The sequence below is a fragment of the Miniopterus schreibersii genome (genome assembly GCF_964146895.1).
Source record: "Miniopterus schreibersii genome assembly, chromosome: 13".
Classification (NCBI taxonomy): Eukaryota; Metazoa; Chordata; class Mammalia; order Chiroptera; family Miniopteridae; genus Miniopterus; species Miniopterus schreibersii.
The window spans coordinates 61,474,406-61,498,290 of NC_138113.1; the positions used below are offsets into that span (position 1 = coordinate 61,474,406).

At 55.8% G+C, this 23,885-nt stretch overlaps 1 protein-coding gene across 2 annotated transcripts in view; it reads right to left on the reverse strand.

Moving 5' to 3' along the window:
• The window catches only part of IL1R2 (interleukin 1 receptor type 2), a 34,795-nt gene extending 11,817 nt beyond the window's left edge, over positions 1-22,978 (reverse strand). Inside the window, exons 1-4 of one of the 2 annotated variants that reach the window (XM_081156162.1) lie at positions 22,875-22,978; positions 5,981-6,105; positions 4,788-5,052; positions 281-461 (exon numbers count right to left, since the gene is read on the reverse strand). In XM_081156162.1, coding sequence (XP_081012288.1) covers positions 281-461; positions 4,788-5,052; positions 5,981-6,023 — 489 coding nt within the window. In that variant the 5' untranslated portion in view covers positions 6,024-6,105; positions 22,875-22,978. Of the gene's footprint in view, positions 1-280; positions 462-4,787; positions 5,053-5,980; positions 6,106-19,763; positions 20,029-22,874 lie in introns of those variants that run through there. The other variant, XM_081156161.1, reaches the window with a different exon arrangement.
• Between the last annotated feature and the right edge of the window lie 907 nt (positions 22,979-23,885).

Genomic DNA, 23,885 nt, shown 5'->3' on the forward strand with positions numbered 1-23,885 from the left:
AACAATTGCTTTCTGGGTTTTAATAGACAGAATGGAGCAAAAGCTGTCTTTTTCAGCTGTTATTTACCCTGGATTTATTTCATATTCTCAATCACTGTTCTGCGGATCCTTACCCAAGCCACATAGGATTAATAGAGCATATTAATCATGGTCCTTTTTAATTAACTGTTTTAAAAAAGAGAAATACAAAAGTGAATGTTATCTTCAAAAGGGGCATTTTATATTTTTCCTACGGCTAGTAAAATACAATTTAATTAAATGCCAGTTTTTAAAGATGTACCTTGTACCACTGAATCTTCATGTCAGTTTTGTTAGGGGCGAATTCACTCAGCTCAGGGCAGACTAAGGAGCCCGAGGTGGAGAAGGTCAGGATTTGGGGGTATGAGATGACAGGCAAGGAAGCTTCTGTGTCCTCAAGCACCCTGAGGTCCATGGACATTTCGTCACAGTAAGAGGCGTTTCTGATTTAAGAGGGGAAAAATGTAATAAATGGCAAGGCAAAAATAAAGGTAAAACTAAGTGAAATTAAGAGCAAGTTCCCCAATCCCATTAAATAAATTCTACATTCTGCATCTTCTTGATTAGTATGGTAATACTTCTATCCCTGATCCTTTTGAATCCTTAGGGGACAAAAAAAAGCACCACATCCTAAATGTTATATAGAAATGGTGATATATTCTGAGTTTTTCCCAAACATCCCTTCACAAGCCTGATTTCAACACCATCAAAGGCCACTAAGAAATCCTCAAGTCCCCTTCAGAGGGGCCTAAGCCCTCCAGGCTCTTGGCTCCTTGGGCAATGGGCCCACTTCTTGGTTCAGGGACCCAGATCCAAATGAAGAAACTGTTTCCCAAGAGCTACTGTCTCCATATAAAGAGAATTCCCTTTACTTCTCTGGGGAATCATTTATGAACTGAAGTCTAATTTCAGAAAACTGCTGAGAACTTCGTATAAAATCTAGAAAAGATTTTTGCAATACTGCATGGGGAAAATTAACTTAAGTTTGTTTGTTTGGATTTAATTTTTTTTTTTGGTTGGGCTAACTGTAATCTCAACATCATAATTCTACCCACACCCCAGGGCAGGGGAAACAATACCAGTAAGTCGTTTCCAGAAACAGGGAGGAAATGGGGACAGACAAAGGATGTTCACTAAAACTAATTTTATAATTTCTAGCTACCTAAGAGATGAACAAACATTTTATGCACAAGAAAATACAAAAAGTTAACTATCACCTTGGAAAGCGCAAATCAAGGAGCTGCGTGCAAAGGAGGACAAGCCTAAAGGACAGAGCGCGGGTGGAGGCCGTCGCCGAGGGGGAGGCGCGGCGGCCCGTCTGGGTCCCTGCACGCACTATTTCACCTGTTCTCGTTTCATTTTCAGAGGAAAATTAGGTATACCGAGACTGAGTAATTCCTAAGGCTACATAGCTGCTAAGAGGTCAAAGCAAGGTTGAAACCCAGTAGGGCCCTGAGAAAACCCTTAAGTTAGGACACTAACTCCGGAAACCAAGCTCACTAGACATAATGAGAGTTACAGACCTCTTCACATTATCGATCTGGTCGTTCCCCTCAAGCAAATACTCCATAGAAATACCCAACAGAAAGGGGGTGGGGAGTAATTCGGCCATGCAGTGTGGTATCCCCACAATGGGAGTCATCAGGGTTGCTCACTACGCACACCCAATTCTCCCATCCTGAGCGCACAGTGGGGCTGCACGTCCTGGCCTCACTGAGAGGTGCAGCCACCGACTCTAGTCAAGGGGTGGGATGTGTGTCACTTCTACACCCTTCAGAACTTGCTTCCTTTTGGTGCGTGGTCAGCATTCAGTCTGGGCCCCGAGCGCCGGCCGCCCTCCCGGGCTGGCTGCCTGTGTTGTTCGGAGCCGCTGGGGAAGGCCGTGTGATCCAGCAGTGCAGCCTTCCCCACTCTGGCTGACAAAGGCCCTGTGGGTTCTAGATCACAAGGCTGTAAAAGTCAGGGGACAGGGCCCTCTCTGACCCTCTGGCTGTAAATGCCAAAGGGTACTGTGGCAACTCTGGCGACTCGCAGCCCCTAGGAACCCAACCTAGAGACCAGCCAGGTAAACTCTCCACAAGCTTGAAAGCTTGACCCACATTCGGATTTCGCTGCCCCCCAATTCCAGGTCACTACTCTTCTAAAGGAATGGAAAATAAAGTAAGAACATTAGCTACAACTTTTTAGTGAAGTATAAAAACAATCTTTAGACCAACATGGCTCAGCCTGTCTCCCAGATTTTTGCATGCTATCACTTCAGTGGTCAATAAACATTGCCTTGGGGGAAGGCGCAGTTCCACGTGCCAGGTGACCACCTGCTGCGGTGCTCCCCTTACTAGATGTTTCCCAGGCTCTGATTTCACAGAACCCTCCCAACAAACCTCTTTATAAAGATAAAACTGAGACTGGAATCGTCAAGTAATCAGACCAAGACAGGAGATGAGGGGTGCACGCTCGCACCCCTTCACTCTGGCCCCAGGTTTTATTCTTTTCCTAACACACTTTTAGGTTTTCCTAGCAGTGTTCCTTAGGAAAAAAAGATAATTTTTTGCACCGGAAAAGAAACAAAACTATGTGTTTATAGCTGCTGTAAAATCACACATCCATATGCCCCTGATACAGAAATAAGAGTTTGCTGGCCTTGCTTCCTAGGCAGGGCTCAGTCACAGAAAGTAACACACACACACACACACCATCTAGGAATCTAGGGCTGGGGCTGATGTTGTCTGAAATCCTCCCATTCACCAGTAATTCCTTTGTGTTAAGAATGTCACGTTCCTTCTCTCTCTTTCTAAATGTCAGTGCTGATGATATGGCTTCTCCTTAAAGCAAACGTGTTCATGAAACCTACAGACTCTAAGCTGCCTGGTGGGAGGAATGGGTATGGCCTGAGGAGGGACACAGTCAGCAGCTACAGAGAAGGCCGGGAGCTCCATTTCCCAACCAGGCCCTAACCCTTTCAGAAGAACCAAGCCAGGGAAATTTTAAGATCTCCATTCTACCTACAACTGTCTCCTCCATGAGCAGCAAGACAGACCAAAGCCACTCAACCGAGAAAGGACAGTCTTTCCAACAAACGGTGTTCAAAAAAACTGGATAGCCACATGCAAAAGAATGAAGTTGGGCCATTCCTTTACGCCATATACAAAATTTAACTCAAAATGGGACAAAGATCTAACAGAAGAGCTCATTCTTAGAAGAAAACACAGGGGAAAATCTTTATGACATTAGATATAGTGATGATATCTTCGATAAGACATCAAAAGTACAGGCAACCAAAGAAAATATAGATAAATTGAACTATATCAAAATTTAAACTTCTGTGCATTAAAGAACATTATCAACAGAGTAAAAATGCAATCCATGGAATGTAAGAAAATATTTGCCAATCATATAACTGGTAAGAGAGCAATATCCAGAATATATAAAGAACTCCTGTAATTCAAAAACAAATAAACAAACAACTCAATTTAAAAATGGGCAAAGGACTTGAGTAGACATTTCTCCAAAGAAAATACACAAATAAAGTGCATGGAAAGGTGCTCAACACAGCTAGTCATTAGGACAATGCAAATCAAAACCAAATGACATAGCCCTTCATATCCCTCAGGACGGCTCTGCTACCCCCTCCCCAAAACCAACAAACATCAGCGAGAAAACAGAAAATAGTAAGTGCTGGCGGACGTGGGGAAGTGGAGCCTTGTGCACTGAGGGGGATGTGAGGCAGTGCGGCCACCGAGGAAAACAGCATGACGGCTCCCCGGAAAATCCACCGATTTACATGCGACCCACCGATTCCACAGACGTGCACACCCGTGTTCACCACGGCATCAAGCACAAAAGGCAGAAGCACCGTAAGTGTCCGTCGATAGATGACAGGTGACCAAGATGTGGTCCATAGCACAACGGAACGTTATTGTCTTAAAAAGAAGTGAAATTCTCATACATTGTACAACACGAGTGGAACTTGAAAACCTTATACCAGGAGAACTAAGCCGTCACCCAAGGGTAGCTGCTGCGTGACTGGGCCCGTGGTCAGACGCCCAGCAGCAGAGCAGAGCGGCGCCCGCCGGGGCCGGGGCATGGGAAGCTGTCGTTTAACCGGGCAGAGTTTCAGTTCGGGGTGATGAAGCGCCCGGAGCTGGATGGTGGCGAGGGTCACGCAACAGCGTGTGTCCCTAACTGACTTGCAGGGTTGAGTGGATTATTATGGTAAATTTTATGTTCTGCATATGTTACCAGAGTTAAGGGGAAAAGCAGCAGGACAGAGGGAGAGGAGGGAGACCGCGGGAGGCAGCCCCAGCTCCACGCCTGCCACCTGGGAGAACGTCACAGGCCATCCCGGCGCCCGCGCGTGCAGAATAAGCGGTGGGAGTGTTTCTGACACTTCATTCAGGCCTCACATCCTGCTCTGTGCCCCTGTGGGCTGGGCAGTGAGCAAAGCAGACCAGGTCCCCGTCGCACCGGAGTTTACGCTCTGGTGGGGCAAACGACCATTAACCAGACTCACGGGTACATGTCAGACGCAGGAAGCTCCGGCGGGGCAAGGAGAGAGGGTGACAGGAGTGCTGTTCTAAATACGGGGCTAAAGAGGTGGCATCCGAGCAAAGACTTAAGCGATGGGAGAGGGGCCGTGGGGACACCTGGGGGCGGCTCCGCGCAGGAGGCGTTTCGGGACCGGAGGGGAGGACACGGATGGGTTCTCACCTGCACACTGGACTAACGTCCAGGCCGCCCCTGAAGAACCCGCCCGCTCCAGACGGCCTCACCTGACAGTGCAGATGTAGGTGCCGGAGTCCCCCCGCACAGCCGGCACAATCCAGAGCGCGCCGTCCTGGACCCACAGGCGCGCGCCTTCCTTCGCGGGGATCGCCCTGGCAGAGCCGTTTTTATGCCACGTCATGTTGACATGGGGGCTGGCGGAGGCCCCCAACCAGTACCGCACCTGGGGGCACCTCAGGACCACGGGCTCCCCTTCCACCTTGAAGCTGGTCTTAAAGTGCTGGCCCCGGTATCGGCAACTTCCTGCGGCCGCTGAGGACAGAGACTGCGGTCAGGCGGGGTCCCACCTCCTGCCCACGGCCCATCCGGAGAGGCAGCCTTCCCCCGACAGCGTGGCGTTCTCGGGGACCCCCGAACCCCTCTCGTGATAATGGCTTCAAAACTCCTAAATAGCAACTTGAGCTTTACTATCAACTCCATTTACACATTTTCTGGGGAAAGTTAAATCGGGTTCACATGGTGTCAAAAACTAAAGATTAGAATGTTTGGCCATATTTTCCACTGGCCAGTTCCCCATTATTAAAGTAGATCTTAGCTGAGTTCAACACGAAAAAGAGCTTAGTCCTGACGGGATGTGTGAGTAAAACCAAAGGCACCACCCCGGCCGGTGTGCTCAGTGGTTAGAGCGTCGGCCTGCGGGCTGAGGGTCCCAGGTTCGGCTCCGGGGCACGCACCTCGGGTGCAGGCGCGATCCCTGGCCCTGGTCGGAGTGTGCGGCGGGCAGCCAATCGATGTGTCGCTCTCACATCCCTGTCTCCCCCTCCCTCCTTCCCTGCCACTCTCTCTGAAAAGCAACGGAAAAAACACCCTCGAGCGAGGATTGAAGATACCGAAGGCACCTTGGGTCACGGGCAGAGGCCCCACTTCCAGGCTGCTCCTTGGGCAGGATGGGTGGGTGTCCAGAGGAGAGCCTGTATCGCATTTCGTTTGCTTTCTTTGTACTATATTTCTTGAGGTGACACTGGTTACCAGTGCAGATCTCAGGTACACTCGACTGCCCGGCCGCCCCCGGAGTCCAGTTCCTCCTGCTCCCAGGCAGTGACCCCTTTGCACTGTGCCCCCCCACCTTCCCCTGGAGCTCACGCCTCAAGTCCTGATGCCAGCAGCCCCTCCCTAGGTAAACACCAGCCCTCCCAGCCAAGCTGCCGCACGCCCTTTCCAGCTGAACGTCACTTCTTACCCGTGTGCTCCTCGGGCTGAGTGGCGAAGGCAGAGACGCCCATCAGCAGGCTCAGGATGAGCACCGTGTCCGGCAGCCTCCGGGGGACACGCGGGGTGCGCGCCTCGGGCCCCGCACTTCGTAGCCTAGAGGAGGAGACAGAGGGGTCACCAGGAGCCACGACCATCCAAAGACAGAATCCCTTCGCGATGCTCCCAGGACAGGTTCCGGAAGCTTCACCTAATAAAAGAAACCTTTTTGCCTGGATTTTTTTAAGACGACAACCCAGAATCTGGAGATTTGCTCCTCTACACTGCAGCCACGACATGCTCCCGGGGGGCCGGGGCTGGGGCGTCCTTCCTTCAGCTGAGGCCTGTCTCCTAAGCGCCTGGCCCTCCCTGCGCCGGCCTGCGGTGCTCTTTCCCCAGCTGAGGCCGCTGCTCGGGTCCCCTCCTCTCAGGTCTTGGCTGGAACGTCCCTCTTGGTGAGGTCTTCCCGAGCCTTCCTGGGTAACGGCGCCACCCTTCTGGCCCAGTTCTTCCTATCGTCCCTCCCTGCTCCACAGCCGGCGTGTCTCCTCTCGCTGAAAGGGGAGCTCTACGTGCGCAAGGACCCCACTTTATTTTATCCAGTTACATCCCTGTGACTTAATGAGTGAATGAATCGCTGCAAGTCAAAAGGTCCTCATATGCTGGTCAGAGAACTCTTCCTACCTAGGGCCCTATAGGCGTCATCCTTGGGGATTAACTCTTATTTTACATACAGTCTGATAGACGCTGAGGGAGTCCACACACCGCTAACTCTCTGGTGTAGAACATTCCAGAGAAAGGAAAAATGAGGCCCAAAAAGCGAATGATGTACTCAGCTCACGAAACCCGCCCCCCACGAACGTCCCCAAGATGATCAGAAGCCTCTGAGCTCCCCGGGTCCCTCCCCCTCCACACCACAGCCGCCTGGGGTACCACGGCCAGTGCCACCTGCTGCTAACAAACCAGCTACAGCAGCAAGCCAAGCCTGCGGGTCGGATGGCGGCCGACTGACCCAGTGTAGGCTCCGAGCTTCCGATGGCGCCCAAGTCCGCTCCGCATGTCTCTCACCGTCCCGGACCAGTGTCTTCCTGGGAGGTGACCTTCTCATGTGATGGCAAAATGCAAGCAATGCGGGCAAGGTACCCACGGCCTTGCTCAGAATTAGCTCGCTCCAGTCCGCCCACGTCCCACTGTCAAAGCCAGTCCCGTGCCAATCCTGCCATCACTGGGGTGGGGAACCGGCCCGCCTCTGGTGGGAGGAGCGGCAACGCTGCACCAGGAGGGCAAGGCCTGGGAGCAGTCGTGCCATCTACCATTCCTGCTTCCTGTCTGGCTCCCCACGGGCGGGGGCAGCCTTGAGGGCAGAGGCCGGGCTTATTCACAGCCTTCACGGCCTAACCAAGCCCAGGCCCAGGGGGACCAGGCAATATTTATGACTGAGCTCTGCTAGAATGTTGGGAGTGAGGAGTAAATCTAGAAAAAAATCCCTTTTCCACCCTCCCCCAGCTTCCTTGAAGGAGTAGGCTTGTTCCCTGTTCCTGGAACAGAAATGATTCTAAGTGGCTCACAGTGAACCCAGATGGTTCTTCGCCGGCGAGGGAGGGTTGTCCAGCTGAGGCATGGCCCTGGCCCTGCAGGCAGGACCCTCCCTCGTCAGCGGGACCATCCGGAGGCGCAGCCTCAGAGCCGCAGTCTGACCTCCACTCTAGTGATGGGGAGCCAGGGTGGCAGTGAGGTTCTCCCCTAGGCGGGGTGTCTGCCTCGGGGCTGTCTCCCCGACACTCCTCTCCTTCCGTTTCTGAACCATAACTATTCCTGAAACTTACCTCTGACTCCACCCTCAGGCTCATGGGGCCTTGGACAGCAAAAGGTGACAGCGGCCCTGACCGAGTTGCTGTGCCTTTGGACACTCACTAGCTGCTCACGTCCCCACTGGGCTGGTCTCAGCCAGACTCACGGGTTCTCTGGCAAGGACGTGGAAGAAGCAGGAGTGACACACACCAGGTACAATCAGCACCACGCACCCTGATAAAGGAATGAGGTCAACGACGTAATAGTGGCAGCTATTGCGCTAAACTCTGAGCATGTGTTCTTTTATTTTACCCCCATGATGGGACTGTTGTGCCAGTTTTGCAGATAATATAGACGAGATTACAGAGGTTAAGTGTCTTGGTCAACACCTTACAGCTGGTGAGCAGAGGGTGAAGTTTACACCCAGGACTAGGGAGTCCACAGCCTTCACACTTGAAAAAATGCAGTTTCTGTGACAGACGCTGCTGTGTCCCCCCAGCACCTGTCCCCGCTGCTTCCGGCGGCAGAGCCAGCAGGCTCTAAGCAAACCAAGCACCGTCCCGCACCAAGGCCGCGTTTCCCACCCTCCCTGGCAACTAGCAGTGGCAACTCCACAGAACTTGGGTGAAGGAAACGTAAGTGGAAACGCGTGCTCGCCACGCTCCCTCCTGCTGCCTCGGGGAGGACGCGAGGGCGGGGTTCCCGCGCCGGCCGGGCGGGCGACAGGAGCGCGGCTGCGTGGAGCGGCCCCTCCCCGACTTCCTGCGGTCACGTGCTCGGGTTTCCGTCCTGCACAGCGAACCCAGCCCCAACATGCTGACTTTTCAGAGTTTAGAAGAAGGACCTGGGGTGGGAAGCCCGGCCGGGCGCTGACAGGCGCCGTGTCCATAGTGGCCGTCGTTCCGACGCTCAAGTGTCTGACGGGCGACTCTAAAAAGTCCCTTTGACCACGGGCAGGAGGAGCTCCCCCGGGACGCAGGTTCAGGCGTAGCCTGGGACCAGGTGAGGGCTTGGGGCCAGGTTTAAATTATTTTCCACCAGAAAGCCAGGCTGCATCCTCAGGGGCAGGTGGGGCTCCGGCCCAGAGCTACAGAGCTGCAGGAACCCAGAGGAATCCCGTCCTGTCACTTCCTTTCCTGGCGATGGAAGCGAGTCGGACGTTGACCCTGTTCTCAAGATCCCACATCTGGTCAGGGTTAGACGGAGAGATGTTTCAACAAGGATCTTATCCAGTAAAGCAAAACTCTAAAATGGCCTCCTCAAGTAACTGCCCCCCCCCAGGCCCCCAGCCGAGAGAACTGCCTGGGCTCCTCTCTGGGGACTTTGGCAAAAATAGCTGCTTTACTGACCTTTCCAGGAGGGGGCTTCAGGCAGCTGAGCCACAGACGCGTCGCAGGGGCTGTTGGTCAGGGAAAGGCTGGAACCCGAGTGCCGGGCTGGGGAACAGAGCCTTTGGCAGGCCCAGAGGGAAAATAACTTGCTTTGCAGAGGTTTGCAGCGAAGCGCTGTTCTCCGGCCCGCTTTCCCCAGACTGCCTTTAAATTACGGACGGTCCACCTTTCTGCTGGACTCTGGCCGGACACCTCGGGGAAGGGAGGCTGAGGGAAGGGCAGCTCTGCCCCCAGTGTTTCCGTTACATTCTGCCCTTGTGTGTTTCTTTGTTTGTTTGCTTTGTTTTTGTCAAATAACCATGTCTCTCCACACCCAGTGTAAGAACACAGAGGAACAGGATGAGAAAAGCAGGGCCAGGAATAAAAAATTTTAAAAAGACCAAAATGCATGAAGAGCTGAAGGAAGGAGGGATGGGGTGAGGGGCAGAGCTCGCGGCACGAGCCGGGGGCCAGGGAGTTACGTTGCCTTTATTTCTGGCTTCACCTTCTTTCTGAAAGTGTTTAAACAACTGTGTCTAAAAACTCTGAATCAGGGCCACAGTCATCCAAACACAGGCGGCAGGTCCTGCATATTCATGGGGTCAGACAGCTCTTAGTCACCTCCAGCCGGTAGAGTCAACTCCTGAAAACCCAAACGTGTTGCTTCAGGCATGTGGTATAACCTGAAACACGTGGGCAAAACAAATATTTACATCAGAGTTAAGCTTGGGAAATGTTTTTAAATGCGAAAGGAAAGCAAAATAAGAGGCATTTTGAACCGAGTCTCCGGAAGGCACAGAACGGTGGGAGTTTGGGGGGAGGGAAGATCCTCTAGCGAAAGATGTGAGCAGCTTGGAGGCAGCTTTGGTTGAAAATTGTCCTGGCTCAAAGCAGAACTCCTAATAGGTCATCCGTAAGCTACTTCAGTTCTTTAGAAAAGGTAGAAGCTAGTTCCGCCACCCACCCCAGAGCAGCACGGCGGGACTGTGCGGTTGGCCCGCCAGGCCCGGGACAGCGGCCTGATGTCCTTGGCCTGGTGGGGCCTGAGGGGACAGCTGGCTCCCTGGGCCCGTCAGAGCAGAGCATGGGCCACATGGGGTGAACCAAAGGAAAAGCCTGAAGAGGTCAAGACTTGGCTCACCAGGGGTACCTACTCTCCTTGCATTTTACTTCCTGCCAGCAAGCATCTTATCCCCGAAAACCATCCCTGTCAACCTTTGGGCCTTGTCCAGCTTATTCCCTAACACCACTGACTAGGAGTTTCAGGAAAACAACTCGGCGTGTGGTCCCACTCACCCAAGTCCTCTGGTCACATGCTGTATCCCCATTAAGCCTGAGCTATTCAGAGCCCCCGGCGGGCGTTTGGGTAAGAGGGGTTCGCTGCTCTGAGCAACTCCAGGGGCAGAACTCATGTGCCTGGTGAGCGCAGCCTCCCCCTTCAAGCATGAAGGCGTGGAAATAGCCTTGATGCTTCAGTCACTTACCGCAGGCCACGGAGCAGGTGGCCGGACAGCGCCGGGTGTAAGCCTGTCTACACAGCCCTCGCTGTGGGTTCTCACCCTCTGCTCTGTAGGCCATCAGGGGCTGGAGGCGCTCACCAAACAGCCTTCCCAGGCCCAGCATCCTCCACAGCTGCCCAGCTGCTCCTCCTCAGAGGGACGCTGCACGTCTTCATGAGTACTCAGGATCAGAAACTCCTCTGGCGCTTCGAAATACAAACCTGCCTCCCCGTAAGCTCTACCCATTGGACAGCTTCCACCCGAGGGGCAGCTCAGAAGCCTGCGTCTCCCAGGAGTCCTGAAACTTAGGGAGCCTGTGCAGGGGAGCGTCCCGGAGGGCACGTGGACTGCAGAGGCCGACTAGAGCCTGAGGGAGGAAGCCAGGAGCGCCGCCTGCCTGCCGTGACCGCAGGCCGACTGTGTGGCCTCTGTGAGGCTCAGGCTGCTGCTCTGTGAGGTGGCTGTGGCCCGACCTGCATCCCAGGAGGCAGACGGCATGTGATACGCAAAGAGGTGAACGCAGAGCTGGCAGAGAGAGCACGCCACAAGCCGTCGCTCTCAGCGTTTCACAGAAGCAGCCCCGAAACTCAGGGAGTAAGTAAATTCCTGGAGCACGCGCGGGGAGGGGGCCTGGTGAGCAGCCAGCGCTTCCACCGCCTGCGATCCGGCCAACTCCCCTTTCTGCGATCCCAGTGAATCACTCAGCTAACAGCATCACTGTACTAGAAAGCTGTGCCACCTTTCCTCCTGGGATCATTAAGCCTGTACACATCCGTGTTACAGAAGGACGTTTAGCATGTAAACACACACACGCACACACACGCACATCCAGAGCCTACGCTGGAATTCTGAAGCTTTCATTCAGTGACACAGGACGGGAGGCTGGCCCCCGCCTTCACCCTGAGACCTAGCTTTGTGGCCGGGCAAGCCACCTGGGCATTTACTCAATCTGGGTCACAGTTTCTTCATCTTTAAAAGACAAGGGCTGGGCCGCTGGGAGTTGCCACACTCCGAGGTGTAGAGCCCAGGGCTCTCGTCCGTCTGGACTTGAACTTAGTCCTCAGTCCTGAGCGCAGCGTCCATGCCTGAAGCGGGGAGCCAGGGGCTTACTCAGGCACCCACTCTGTGGGGCCACTCACAAGACAGCAGATGGCAGAGCTGGGGCTCAAGCCCTCCGAGTCCCCCGAGTACTGGAGTTCCAGCGTGTGGGGCTCCCTGGGAATGTTAATCCGCCCCGACTCTGCACTGTGTGCGCAGGAGGCGTGGTGAGCAGAGCACACCCTTTCTCCCCAGTGACGCATCCGCCTCTCGTGACCTGAATGTGGCAGCACCTCAGACGTTGGATTTATCCACGATCCAGACAACTGGCCCATTTAAACTGCACCACAGACGAAGGAAACAAAGACAAAAGATCTGAACAGCAGAAAGTAACCAGCAGGGCTCTGGCACCAAGGCGTGCGCCCCACTCACAGGAGAGGTCGAAGGCCTGCAGACCCCTCCTTCTTTGGTCATGAGCGTGGCTCCAGTTCTCAGAGTGGCCCTCTGGACTTTCTAAAGACACCACGGCAATATTTCCCACCCCCATGGCCTTCTGCTCTGTGACTGCGCCACCCTGTCGCCAAAGGTGGACTCCAGCCCCCTCCCCGGAGTGCCGGCCGGTGGCTCGAGCCAAACGACAGAGAGAGGCCAGCGAGCTCAGAAGCGAAGTCAGAAAAAGCCACGCAGCTCTGCCTGCTTTCCTGGGGCCTTCACGCTGAGGGAGACCAGCCACCTGCGGGCCGTCCAAAGACCCTGGGACCGCGTTGCAAGGGCCACCTCGTGTAGGAGTCGGGTGACAGTCCACCTGTGCACGGTCTCACCAAACTCCCCTCAAGGACCAGCCCTGCGCGGCCGCCTCAGGCGGTCCAGCTGAGAACCGCTGTTGAGCTCAGAGCACCCCTGGAGTGGAAACACGGAGGAGCCAAGCCCCGCTCCAGGCCATGCGCACAGGATGTGAGTGAGAATTAACCGGCTGCCGAAGCCACCCCCTTGGGGCGGTTGTTATGCAGCAGGGGGTGAGCGGAGAGCTCAGGGGCCGCAGGTGGGAACGGGAGAGGCCGGAAGACCCGCAGAGGAAGCGGCCGCTAACCGACCCGCAGCGGGAGACAGAAACACTGTCAGGGCAGGTGCAAGAACCAAAGCATACAGGACCCAGGGGCCTTAAGGGCTGACGCAGGCCCCGCTCACTGTGCCCCCTGGGGGTCAGGGGGTCAGCACACAACCAGTGCCGGTCATGAGCCCTGAGCCACGAGAAGAGCGGAAGGTCCGTTCAGAGCCTCTGCCTCCAGGAGGGGACAGCGCAGAGCCCGCGTCGGGGTAACAGTGTGGCCGCCGCCCCTGGGTTCCCTTCCTGCTCTCCCTGTCTCTGCCGCTGTCCCCAGGAAAGGGGAAGACACAGGCCGCCCGCCGAGAGGGAGGGAAGGAAGTGGCGATGACGTCGGGGAATCCACCGGCAGCAGGGGAAGCGGAGGGAGGGAAGCCGACGAGGAAGCAGGCAGGTCCTTCCCCTCCTCGGGTAGAAACCGAGTGCAACGCACGAAAGCAGACGAGGGGAGCTGGGAGCAGAGGCTCCTGTGCTTCGCTTTAGCCTGATCTCTGAGGCCCCACTGGGGTAAACAAGGAGCCGTGACCAGGAGGCCACGGAGGGAAGGTGGGGTGGCCGCAGAGGGTCTAAGGTCAGCCCCCTGCTCGCCTCAGCTCCCCCCGACGGGAAAGGGCCTCCGTGGGGGTGGGAGATGAGCAGACCTGGCTGACACCGGCTGCGTGACGAAGCGAGGCCGCCTGCGCTGCGGGCGGGTGCTCAGCCCCTGGGGAGCCCTGTGGCCCACGGGGCCGCGCGCTTGCCAGCCGGTGAATAAGCCCCTCCGAGGCCCAGAGCTCTCCTCCCGCTGCTGCTGCGACCTCCCGGTGCTCCCCGCAGGCCTCGCTCCAGCTCTGGCTTGTGGGTGCTGAGCCCGCTGCTGGGTAAGGACTTAGAGCATCACTTGCACAGGTGGCCAGTCTGAGCGGGAGAATGACCACACGGCCACGACGCAGAGGCCCTGCGCAGCCCCTGAGGGACACAGTGGGGCACACCAGCCAGAGCATCGGCCTGACCATGGGTTTTCCCAGCCACAGACCTCAGAAGCAGATTCAGCAGGACACCCATGGCAGCCAGGTCCGGGGCATCTCCATGGAAGCCAGTGAAGGCCCACGGCTGGCAGGTGTGGACTGGCCACCGTCCCCATCGTGCCTTGGGGACACAGCTCCGCAACACCCAGATGCCTGCCCGGCTGGAAGAAGGGCGAGCTGAGAAACTCTGAAAGACTGAGCTTCCACCTGGAAGAGACTGAATAATTCCAAGAGAGGAAGACTGGAGCCACCAAGATGGGGATAGCATGTACTGGTAGGATTAATTCCTTTTTCCTGATGACAAGGGGCCTCAGGAGACAAATGCGACTCTGTTAGAAGCGTTAGCCAAGGCACACTTTGGTGGCATTGATCTCAGTGAGTATAAACTTTCATCAGGCTGCATACATTTTACAAACATTTTCTTCCAAAATTATTACATCCTCAAAACAGGTGGCATTTCATTTTACGCTAGAAGGACATCTTCCACTCGCCGGACAGGGTGCGGACCCAAACAGCGTGGCCCCCCAGCCCCGCGCCCAGCACGCCGTGAGAGAGGTGGGCATCAAGCCCACACACAGGCAGTGGAGCCCGAGTGATTTCACCTGCGCGTTTGCAGAAACCCACGCTGCAGGAAAGCCCGGCTCAGCCTGAGGACAGCCTCGGCTCGCTGGGTTTCCCCCAGACCCAGAGTGCCCCCGAGAAACCGTCTGCTCTGCCCTGGGGCTGGGCAAGTGTGCATTCCCTGGCCTGGCCCCTGTCTTCTCTCAGCTTTCCGTGCCGGCCAGTTTGTTCCCTGGCTCCCTGACGCTGGCCGTCTGAAACCCTGGTTGCTCCCCCGCCACCCAACTGACCTCCTGAGCAACGCGATGTGGCAGAGAGAACCCTGTTCAGCAATATCTGGAACTTTTCTATTTTGGGGTACACACAGGAGTTCGTTTCTCTGCACCCTTCAAGTTAGGCATGGCCACATGGCTGGTGTTAGCCATGAGAAGTAAGCGGGGCGGACAGGACGTGGGTCACAGGGCGTGCCTACCCATCTCTCTTCTGGTGCCCTACCCCCAGCCCTTGTCTCCTGCCGCCGTGAACCCTGAGCCCTTGTTTGTCAACAGCAGTCACATAGGGCGGTCAGGCCATCCTGCTAGGAGGCTGAGGTCTACTTCTACCCGTGGATCCAGTCGCTCGTTCCTGAATGCGCTTCTCCTCCTGTTAAACAGGAGGGACACCTACTTCTCACCACAGCACTCGTGTCAAAACTCTCTGCGCCCAGCAGATGGTCTCTGCAAGCTCTCTTCTGTGAATGGCCCCAAAAAACTATGACGAGCTCGGCTGGCATGGCTCAGAGGTTAAGCATGGACCCATGATCCAAGAGAGCAAGGTTCGATTCCTCGTCAGGGCGCATGCAGGGGCGTGCAGGAGGCAGCCGATTAATGACTCTCTCATCACTGATGTTTCCATCTCTCTTTCCCTCTCCCTTCCTTTCTCTGAAGTCAATAAAGATATATATTTTTTAAAAAGCTGTGACAAGCCATCACAGTCTGAAGCAGCGGACCAATGACAATATGGAGCATGAGCGAAACTCTTGTGTTAAGCTACTGAGATGTTACATCCGCAGACTAACTGGGACTGGCGTGCACAACAGAGGACAATTGGGGCATCACATTTGTTTTCTATTGCTAGGTAGCCAACTGCCACACACTCAGGGACTTCAAACCACACCCACTGATTAGCTCACAGCGCTGTGGGCAGATGTCCGGCCTCAGCTTAGCTGGAGTTTCTGCTCAGGGCCACAGACTGATATCAAAGCTCAGGGTCCTGTTCCAGGTGCACGTCTTGTTGAAAGAATTCCATTTCGAATTCTATAACCAAGGTCCCCCCTTCCTTGCTGGCTGTCAGCGGAGGCCACTCCTAGCAACTCGAGGCCTCTGGCCATTTCCTGCCCCTGGCCCTCCCCACAGCCCGACCGCTTGCTCCCTCCAGCTCCTAGGAGATACCAGATGCTGCTTCACATCTCCAACCTCTCAACCTTCGGGCAAAGAGCCCACTGGCCCTGTCAGACACACCCAGAATGGTCTTCCTTTTTATTAGCATCAAGTCAGCTGACTGGGGCCGTAAATTACATCAGCAAAAGGTCCTCACCTTTTCCCCAGAAGGAAAGCTAATCATGGAAACGACACCCCGTCCTGCTCACGTATCCCACCTTCATTCAAGGGGAGGGACTTGCACAAGGCCATGGATCACTGGGGGTCATCTTGCTTTTTAACTCTCACCCGAGGACATTTTTTCCATTGCTTTTCAGAGAGAGTGGAAGGGAGAGAAAGAGAGAGAGAAACATCGATGTGAGAGAAACACATCGATTGGTTGCCTCCCACACACACCCTGACGGGGCCGGAGATTGAGCCTGCAACTGAGGTACGTGCCCTTGGCTGGAATCGAACCAGAGACCCTTCAGTCCCCAGGCCGATGCTCTAGCCACTGAGCCACGCCAGCCAGGGTGGTTCTTAGAAGTCTTCCTATCACAGACATTTAACAAAGTGTTCTGGTGAATATTAGCACCAGGAAATTTAGGATTCATCCAAAGCCTTGCATTAATCTCTTCCTTGCTCCCAAATAAGAAATCCGTACCCTGAATATTCTGAATCCTTGCTACTCAAAGTGTGGTTCGTGGCCAGCAGCACAGACATCTCTGTGAGAAATGCAAAATCTCAGGCTCCACCTCGACCTAGAGTCAGAGCCATCTGCACGTTAACAAGACTTGAGACACGCTGCTCATTAGGACTGGCTTCTCCCTAAACAAAGCAGGCACGTGGCGGGAGCACCGGCGGGAAGCTGCCCGGATCCCCAGCCCACTCGGAGCGGCTTCCGGGGTCCTGCCGTCAGAGCCTCCTAGGCTCTGAGGACGACTCTGAGGATGACAGTTGTGATGATATTGAAGATGATGATGATAGCTAGCACCGAACATCCTGCAGGAAGCAGGCACAGTGTGAAAATGCATTACTTCTTTTAATTTTCCCAATATTTTATGAACTCCATACTATTATTTTTGCTTTAGAGATCACAGGAGTTAAATAACTGCTCCCGGGAAGCACAAATAGAAGCCTTGGGGCCAGGATTCGAGCCTCACACCTTCAGCTTTGGGTTCGTGACCAAATCGTCACAGGGCCTCAAAGCTAACAAACTGGGATGCACGGGCCAGCTGAACCTGCCGCTGCATATCACTCGGCCAGTGCTGGCGGCCCTTTTCGCTGGCCTTCTTTCCGAGGCCCGGTCACTCTCTGCCTCCCAGATGTGACTTCCTGCACGGACCCTGAGTGCACCTGGGTTGGCAGTCCCCAATTAAGTCCAAGAATTCCTAAATTTCCTAAATTGACATTTCATACCAAAAAAAATGTGGGTGGTATGAATACCTTCCAGAGATTCTTAAAAATAGCAAAGAGCCCTGCTCGCTAATCCACCCTTTTCTGATGGGTGAAGCCAGCGTCCAGAAGCATAAAGCCGTGTTCCCAAGTCAAACAGCAAGGTAATATCCAGGTTTTAAACTGGGCTCTTTGCCCCAAAATCAAGTGCCACAATCATTTGCCTCCTGTGTTTAGGAAATTATTTATGCCTAATGTGGAACAGAGGTTCTTAACTAAAGTGCGCCTCAGAATCGCCGGCAGGCAGTTCACGCAGACCCTCAGGCGTCCCCCTTGGTGGTGCGGCTGGTGGGTCAAGTGCCCACTTAGTCCAGGAGAGCCAGGAGCCGCGCACACGCGACAGGTTAGGGCACAGGTTTTGAAAGGAAAATGAGTCTGTGATTAGCCTAAAAAGGGTGGGGCGGGGAGGAGCGGAAGAGGGGGGCCAGGCGGTGGGCTCGGCCTTGGTTATGCAGCAGCTTTGAAGCTCCTGACGCCTGGGCTCCGCGTGAAAGCAGCCCCCGGGCCAGCGGGGAGCAGGGCAGAGGCCTCCTTTTGCCTTTTAGGGAGATCAAATGGGCTAAAAGACAATTTAAAATACAATTGAAATGGGCAAGACCATGACGAGGTTGGCACAAGGGGCTCTTCTATTCCACACGGAGCTGGTGGAAAGGCCCCGCTGTGCTCTGGGGAAGGCAGAGCTCAGAGAAAGGGGCCGGGTGCGGGTGAGCGAGGCGGGCGAGGCGGGCGAGGCGGGCGAGGCGGGCGAGGTGGGCGGGCTGACAGCACAGGGAGCCCGCACAGGGCGCAGGGCACCGACCGGGCTGCGGGGAGGGGCGGGCGGCGAAGTTCAGCCGCCCAACCGGCTGCTCAGTCTACAGAGGGCACATGGAGCAGACCTGGGCCGGAGGCAGGGCAAGCCGAGGGGGCCGGGCTCCGGGGAGGACAGCGCCGAAGGGGCCTGGGAGTCGGGAGCCAGGGTGTCGAACAGCAGGCGCAAGCATGAATTCACTCGTTTCTGTCAGATCACAGTCCTTACATTTGATTCAAGAAAATATGGGGAGAGGAGACACCGTTCCCTGACAGGCCAACTCTCTGACCCACGCGCTGGTCCCAGGCCAGAGCAGAGGTGCCGACCACAAACTCCTCAGAGACTGATCATAGTGGGTGTTCATCCTGACTTAAGTCAGCGCCACCCCGCCTCCCACTGGACGCTGATTCCTCGTCGTCCCACTGCACCCTGGTTCCTGCCTGTGCTCTGCCTGAGCCCACAGCACTCCGCCTGACCTCTGAGCCCCCCACAGCACTCCGCCTGACCTCTGAGCCCCCCACAGCACTCCGCCTGACCTCTGAGCCCCCCACAGCACTCCGCCTGACCTCTGAGCCCCCCACAGCGCTCCGCCTGACCTCTGAGCCCCCCACAGCGCTCCGCCTGACCTCTGAGCCCCCCACAGCGCTCCGCCTGACCTCTGAGCCCCCCACAGCGCTCCGCCTGACCTCTGAGGCCCCACAGCGCTCCGCCTGACCTCTGAGCCCCCCACAGCGCTCCTCCTGACCTCTGAGCCCCCCACAGCGCTCCCCCTGACCTCTGAGCCCCCCACAGCGCTCCGCCTGACCTCTGAGCCCCCCACAACACTCCGCCTGACCTCTGAGCCCCCACAGCACTCCGCCTGACCTCTGAGCCCCCCACAGCGCTCCGCCTGACCTCTGAGCCCCCCACAGCGCTCCGCCTGACCTCTGAGGCCCCACAGCACTCCGCCTGACCTCTGAGGCCCCCACAGCACTCCGCCTGACCTCTGAGCCCCCCACAGCACTCTGCCTGACCTCTGAGCCCCCCACAACACTCCGCCTGACCTCTGAGCCCCCACAGCACTCCGCCTGACCTCTGAGCCCCCCACAGCGCTCCGCCTGACCTCTGAGCCCCCCACAGCGCTCCGCCTGACCTCTGAGCCCCCCACAGCGCTCCGCCTGACCTCTGAGCCCCCCACAGCGCTCCGCCTGACCTCTGAGCCCCCCACAGCGCTCCGCCTGACCTCTGAGCCCCCCACAGCGCTCCGCCTGACCTCTGAGCCCCCCACAGCGCTCCGCCTGACCTCTGAGGCCCCACAGCACTCCGCCTGACCTCTGAGGCCCCACAGCGCTCCGCCTGACCTCTGAGCCCCCCACAGCGCTCCGCCTGACCTCTGAGCCCACACAGCGCTCCGCCTGACCTCTGAGCCCCCCACAGCACTCTGCCTGTCCCTCTGAGCCCCCCACAGCACTCTGCCTGTCCCTCTGAGCCCCCCACAGCACTCTCCCTGAGCCCCCCACTCTGCCTTTCCCTCTGACTCATAGAAGGTCCTCAGAAACCCTCTGATCCAGCCCCTTTTGTGACAGGTGGAGAAACTGAAGGCTTACAAAGCCAAGGTCACCTTCACGCTGGTGAAGGTCATAGAGATGAGGATTGGCACCCAGAGGAGGCACTGAGGTCCAGAGACATCAGGAGAGCTGCCTGAGGTTCGTGCAGAAGTGGAAACCAGGGTCCTGCGCACAGATCCCTTCGATCCCTCTCTCCCGCTCTCTCAGCCTCTTACCTGCAGCTCTGCATTTTTCTCTTTGTTGCGTCTTGTCTGGGGAAGGCCGCCAGGCCTGACTTTCACCTCGGTGGAAGCTCTGCGCTCGGGGTAGGGATATATATCCTGGACCTCTGGGATTTCCCAATCGGGCGCTGTCGGGCTCTCCGACTGGCTGGCGGTGGACACACCTTTTCCCTCCTCGAGGGAGCACCCCGGGCTCGGTGCTGGATGCACCATCACTCAGATGGGGAAGTAGCCGAGGGAGCTCTGTGTAAGTTTCCTTATTTTTTGTGACTGGCTAAGACTATGTCCTTCCAGCTGGGGGGGGGAGGGGTAAGTGGCGTGTCCATTACCCTGTTACAGAGAAAAGGAGGACTTTCACTCTTTAACCAGTGGGATGGTCAATATTCCACCCTTGGGATCCTTTTGGGATTGAAGGAAGGTTAAGCTTGTAAGTCCCCAGCTCCCGGGTTGACATGATTTTAATTAAGTGAAAGGGGTGATTTTCTAAATCTTTATTACAGTTTGTGGAATTTGCCTAACTGAATGGTTTGTGCTCTGAAAATGACAATTCAGTCCTAAGTCATGTCTGTACAAAACACGTCTCCTAGCCTTCCTTGACGGGACCCAGGGTGACATGGGCAGCTCCTGTCTCCCCCGCGCCACCCCCACGGGGCTAGAGAGGACCGTAGGCCCAGCCCCACAGACACACCCAGCCAACTCCAGCCCTCCACCCGCCGCACTGACCGAAAGCCTGCCGTCCAGCCTAGATGGGCGTTAAAGAGCCCTCGGCCAGGCCCCTCAGCCCGCTGCCTCCCTCGACATGAGCAGAAGCCATGTGGGGAGGGGGAGGACGTGGCTGGTTCCAAGGAGGCTTGGGCCAGGCTCGGGCCCTCTGGGTCCTGCCTCTCTGTTGGGCAGTCACAGTCAGGCAGCCGGACAGATGGGAGAGAGCACTTTTCAAAATGTCCTCGAAACTCCATGTTCCTCACCCTAATGACACTTCCTGCCTGGTTTACTCGGATACGGAGGTTCTTCCAGATGAAAAGCGTGATGTAGAAATTCTTTTAGACAAAAACCTAGGAATTTCCTCTCCAGAACAAAGCTGAAAGTCAAAAGGACCCATGAGCCCTAGTTGAATTCTTTTGCTAACAAGGAAGGTGGCTCTCAGAGGTCACAACTCAGGTTGGGTAAATAAAACCTAGATGGAAGCTTAGAGGTCAAAGCCATCATCCAGTTTCAAAAAGAGCAAACCAAGGCGCAGGCACATCGCGACCACAGGTGAGGAAGCTCGTTCATTTGCGGTGTATCTGACGTCCTGATGGGGTGGGCATATGGAAAATGGGGCGTTGAGCCAGGGGCAAGAGTTACACTGTATCCGTGTGGGTTCTTTTCCCGAGGACTGGGGGATACTTGTATTTGTTCCAAAATGTTGTCATGGTGAGATTAGAGAGCGAGCTATAAATTTGGGGTCAAGCCAAGTAAATTTCAAAAGTGTGAATTCCCCCTGGCAGGAAAATCTCACCGAATACCATCATCATCCAGGACAACGGGCATGAGAATAACTGAGGCCTCTGTGCACTCGGAGACATCGAGCACACCAGTCCCGCTGACCTGCCTGGGTTGGGGTTCTCTTCACTGAATAGCACAGGGCACCCCACAGCGTAACGTGGCCAAGGAGAGGAAGTGAAACCACAATCTGCCTCCGCCGAGCCGAGCGTAACCGCTGATCTTGTGATCCTCAAAGAGGAATTTACAAAGGTCGGGCCTGGCTCTGGGAAATCTCCACCACAGAGCCACAGAACTGCTTTGAGGAACTCACGTCTCAGACCCCGCAGCCACCCAGAAGGCCCCACGCCTGCAGCCACACTCGGAGCAGCGGCTGCCTTCCCGCACCCCACCCCCATCCCTGGCCGGCTGTCCTGGTCTCCCTGCCTCCGGTACATTTGGCTCAACTTCTCCACCAACTGATGGGAAATAGACAAGGCACAGACTGTTCCAAAGCATCTCGAAATCCTCTGAGGTTTGAGGTGAAAGTCACCCAGGATGTTTATTGCAAGGATTGAAGCAATGTGTCTTCACTTTTTTAGACCCAGAGGCCTTTCCAGAATCTGTTCTGGGTCAGAAATCAGCAGTATCCTCTGAAAACCCTGGTGGGGCGGTTCCAACGTGTTTCCTGCCTGTGACGTGGAGGCCAGAGGGCCAGGGAACAGGGGGGCGGGAGGAGGGAGGGCAGTGTGTGTTGGCCACTGTGTCATGGATTATAACGGCGACTATTTGTCCCTGGTTTTATGAGACAGCCTCTGTCATATTATCCCCATAAATTTACTCATTTTATCAGATCAGAGTCCTTACATTTGACTTAAGAAAATACAGGGAGAGGAGGCACTGTTCCCTGACAGGCAGCTGGTCCCAAGCCAGAGCAGAGGCGCTGACCACAAACCTCCCTCAGAGACTGAGCATAGCCGATGTTCATTCTGACGTAAGTCAGCACCTCCCCTGCCTCCCACTGGGCGCTGGTTCCTGGTTGTCTCACTGCACCCTGGTCCCCAGTTGTCCCACTGCACCCTGGTCCCCAGTTGTCCCACTGCACCCTGGTCCCCAGTTGTCCCCACTGCACCCTGGTCCCTGGTTGCCCTGACCTGGCTGAGCAAACACAGTGATTTCCTGTGCCTGGCAACACTCGCACTAGTACCTCGACTTCCCCTCTTGCCCTATATAATTCTTTGGCTCCTGCCAAGCAGCATGGAGATATATTTAATCTTGCAGCCACCCAAGATGCACCTCGGGTACTAAGTTTCCCTTAATCAAATCCATTAATTACCAGCTGGGAGTGGCTAAGGTCTTTCCTCAGTCTTCCTTTGCATCCCCTTAGGAGGTCGACTTTCTGTCCCGAGACCTTCCCTGGTTCTGCCCGTGGTAGCACATGGTCATTAAATCCATAAGGTCAATTTGGCAACCAGACCCTATAAAATTAAAAATTCTCAGGCCTGCAGTGGTCAGCTGGACAATAACAAAAAACGTTGATGTCCTGGAAGCAGGAGAAAAGTCATGCCCTTCCCATTAATGATTTACAAATTAACAAGAGCAAAATCAAAAAACGGCCCGCAGTGGGCTCCGGTCTCTCACCTGGAGAAAGGGAGGAGCGAGGCCAGCGAGCTCTGTCAGACCCCGGAGCCGCTGCAGCAGGTCACCACAGGCTGAAACACCAGTTACCCCTCCCTTCCCGCTCTGGCGGTCGGAAGTCTGCCAGGTCTTAGTGGGCTAAAGTCGGGCTGTTGGCAAGGCTGACCCCTTCCGGAGGCCCTGGGGAGGGCCGCTTCTGTGCTCCAGCTTCTGGAGGTGGCCCTTGTCCCTGGGCTGTCCCCAGCACAGAGCCTTCTCTCCCCTGCTCCACAGTCACATCACCTTCCCTGTCCTCTACCCTCTTATAAGGACCTGCACGAGTAAACCTGCAAATCCTTGCTATAGCCACACCTGTAAAAGCCCGTCTGTCGAGCCACGTAACGTAATCACTAAGACCCGGCCGTGTTTAGGGGCCAGGCTCAGCCACCCCTTCCAGTCCTCATGGTGTCGCTTGGTGACTGTAAACAGGAGCATAGCAAGTGGCTTCACACAACTAGGGGCTGGAACAGAGCACCCGAGGGCGGAGGGTGTCTGGAAAGGGTGCGCAGGGTGTGCACAGAGCTTCTGTTACCCGCAGAGAGATGTTACTCTGCTGTTCAGTTCAGAGAAAACCCAGTCTCCGTTCTCCCCAGCTTTCCTTTCGCTTCCTGCTCCTTGCCTTGGTTTTCAGTGAGAGACGCTGGGAAGGGAGAGAATTCCAGGGCACCCGTGACACTAAGGGCCACCACCCACTCCTTCCAGCCTCCCATAGAGCCCAGAGGGAGGCTGGGAGGGGAGCTGGATGCGGGTCCCATTCTATGCCCACTCGCCCTCCCCAGGGTGCCCAAGACTGAGTGCCCTGCTCTCTGCTCCCTGCTCCAGTCACAAGCAGCCCTCCCTCCCCGCGGGTCTCGGGAGACCCAGGCAGGCCCCAACAACTCCGATTTAAGGACCAGTCTCCCGTGCGCAGAAGGGGGCCCTGCTTCCCTCAGCCTTGCCCTCCCACCTTCTGGGCCAGGATGTGCAGTTGCCAGG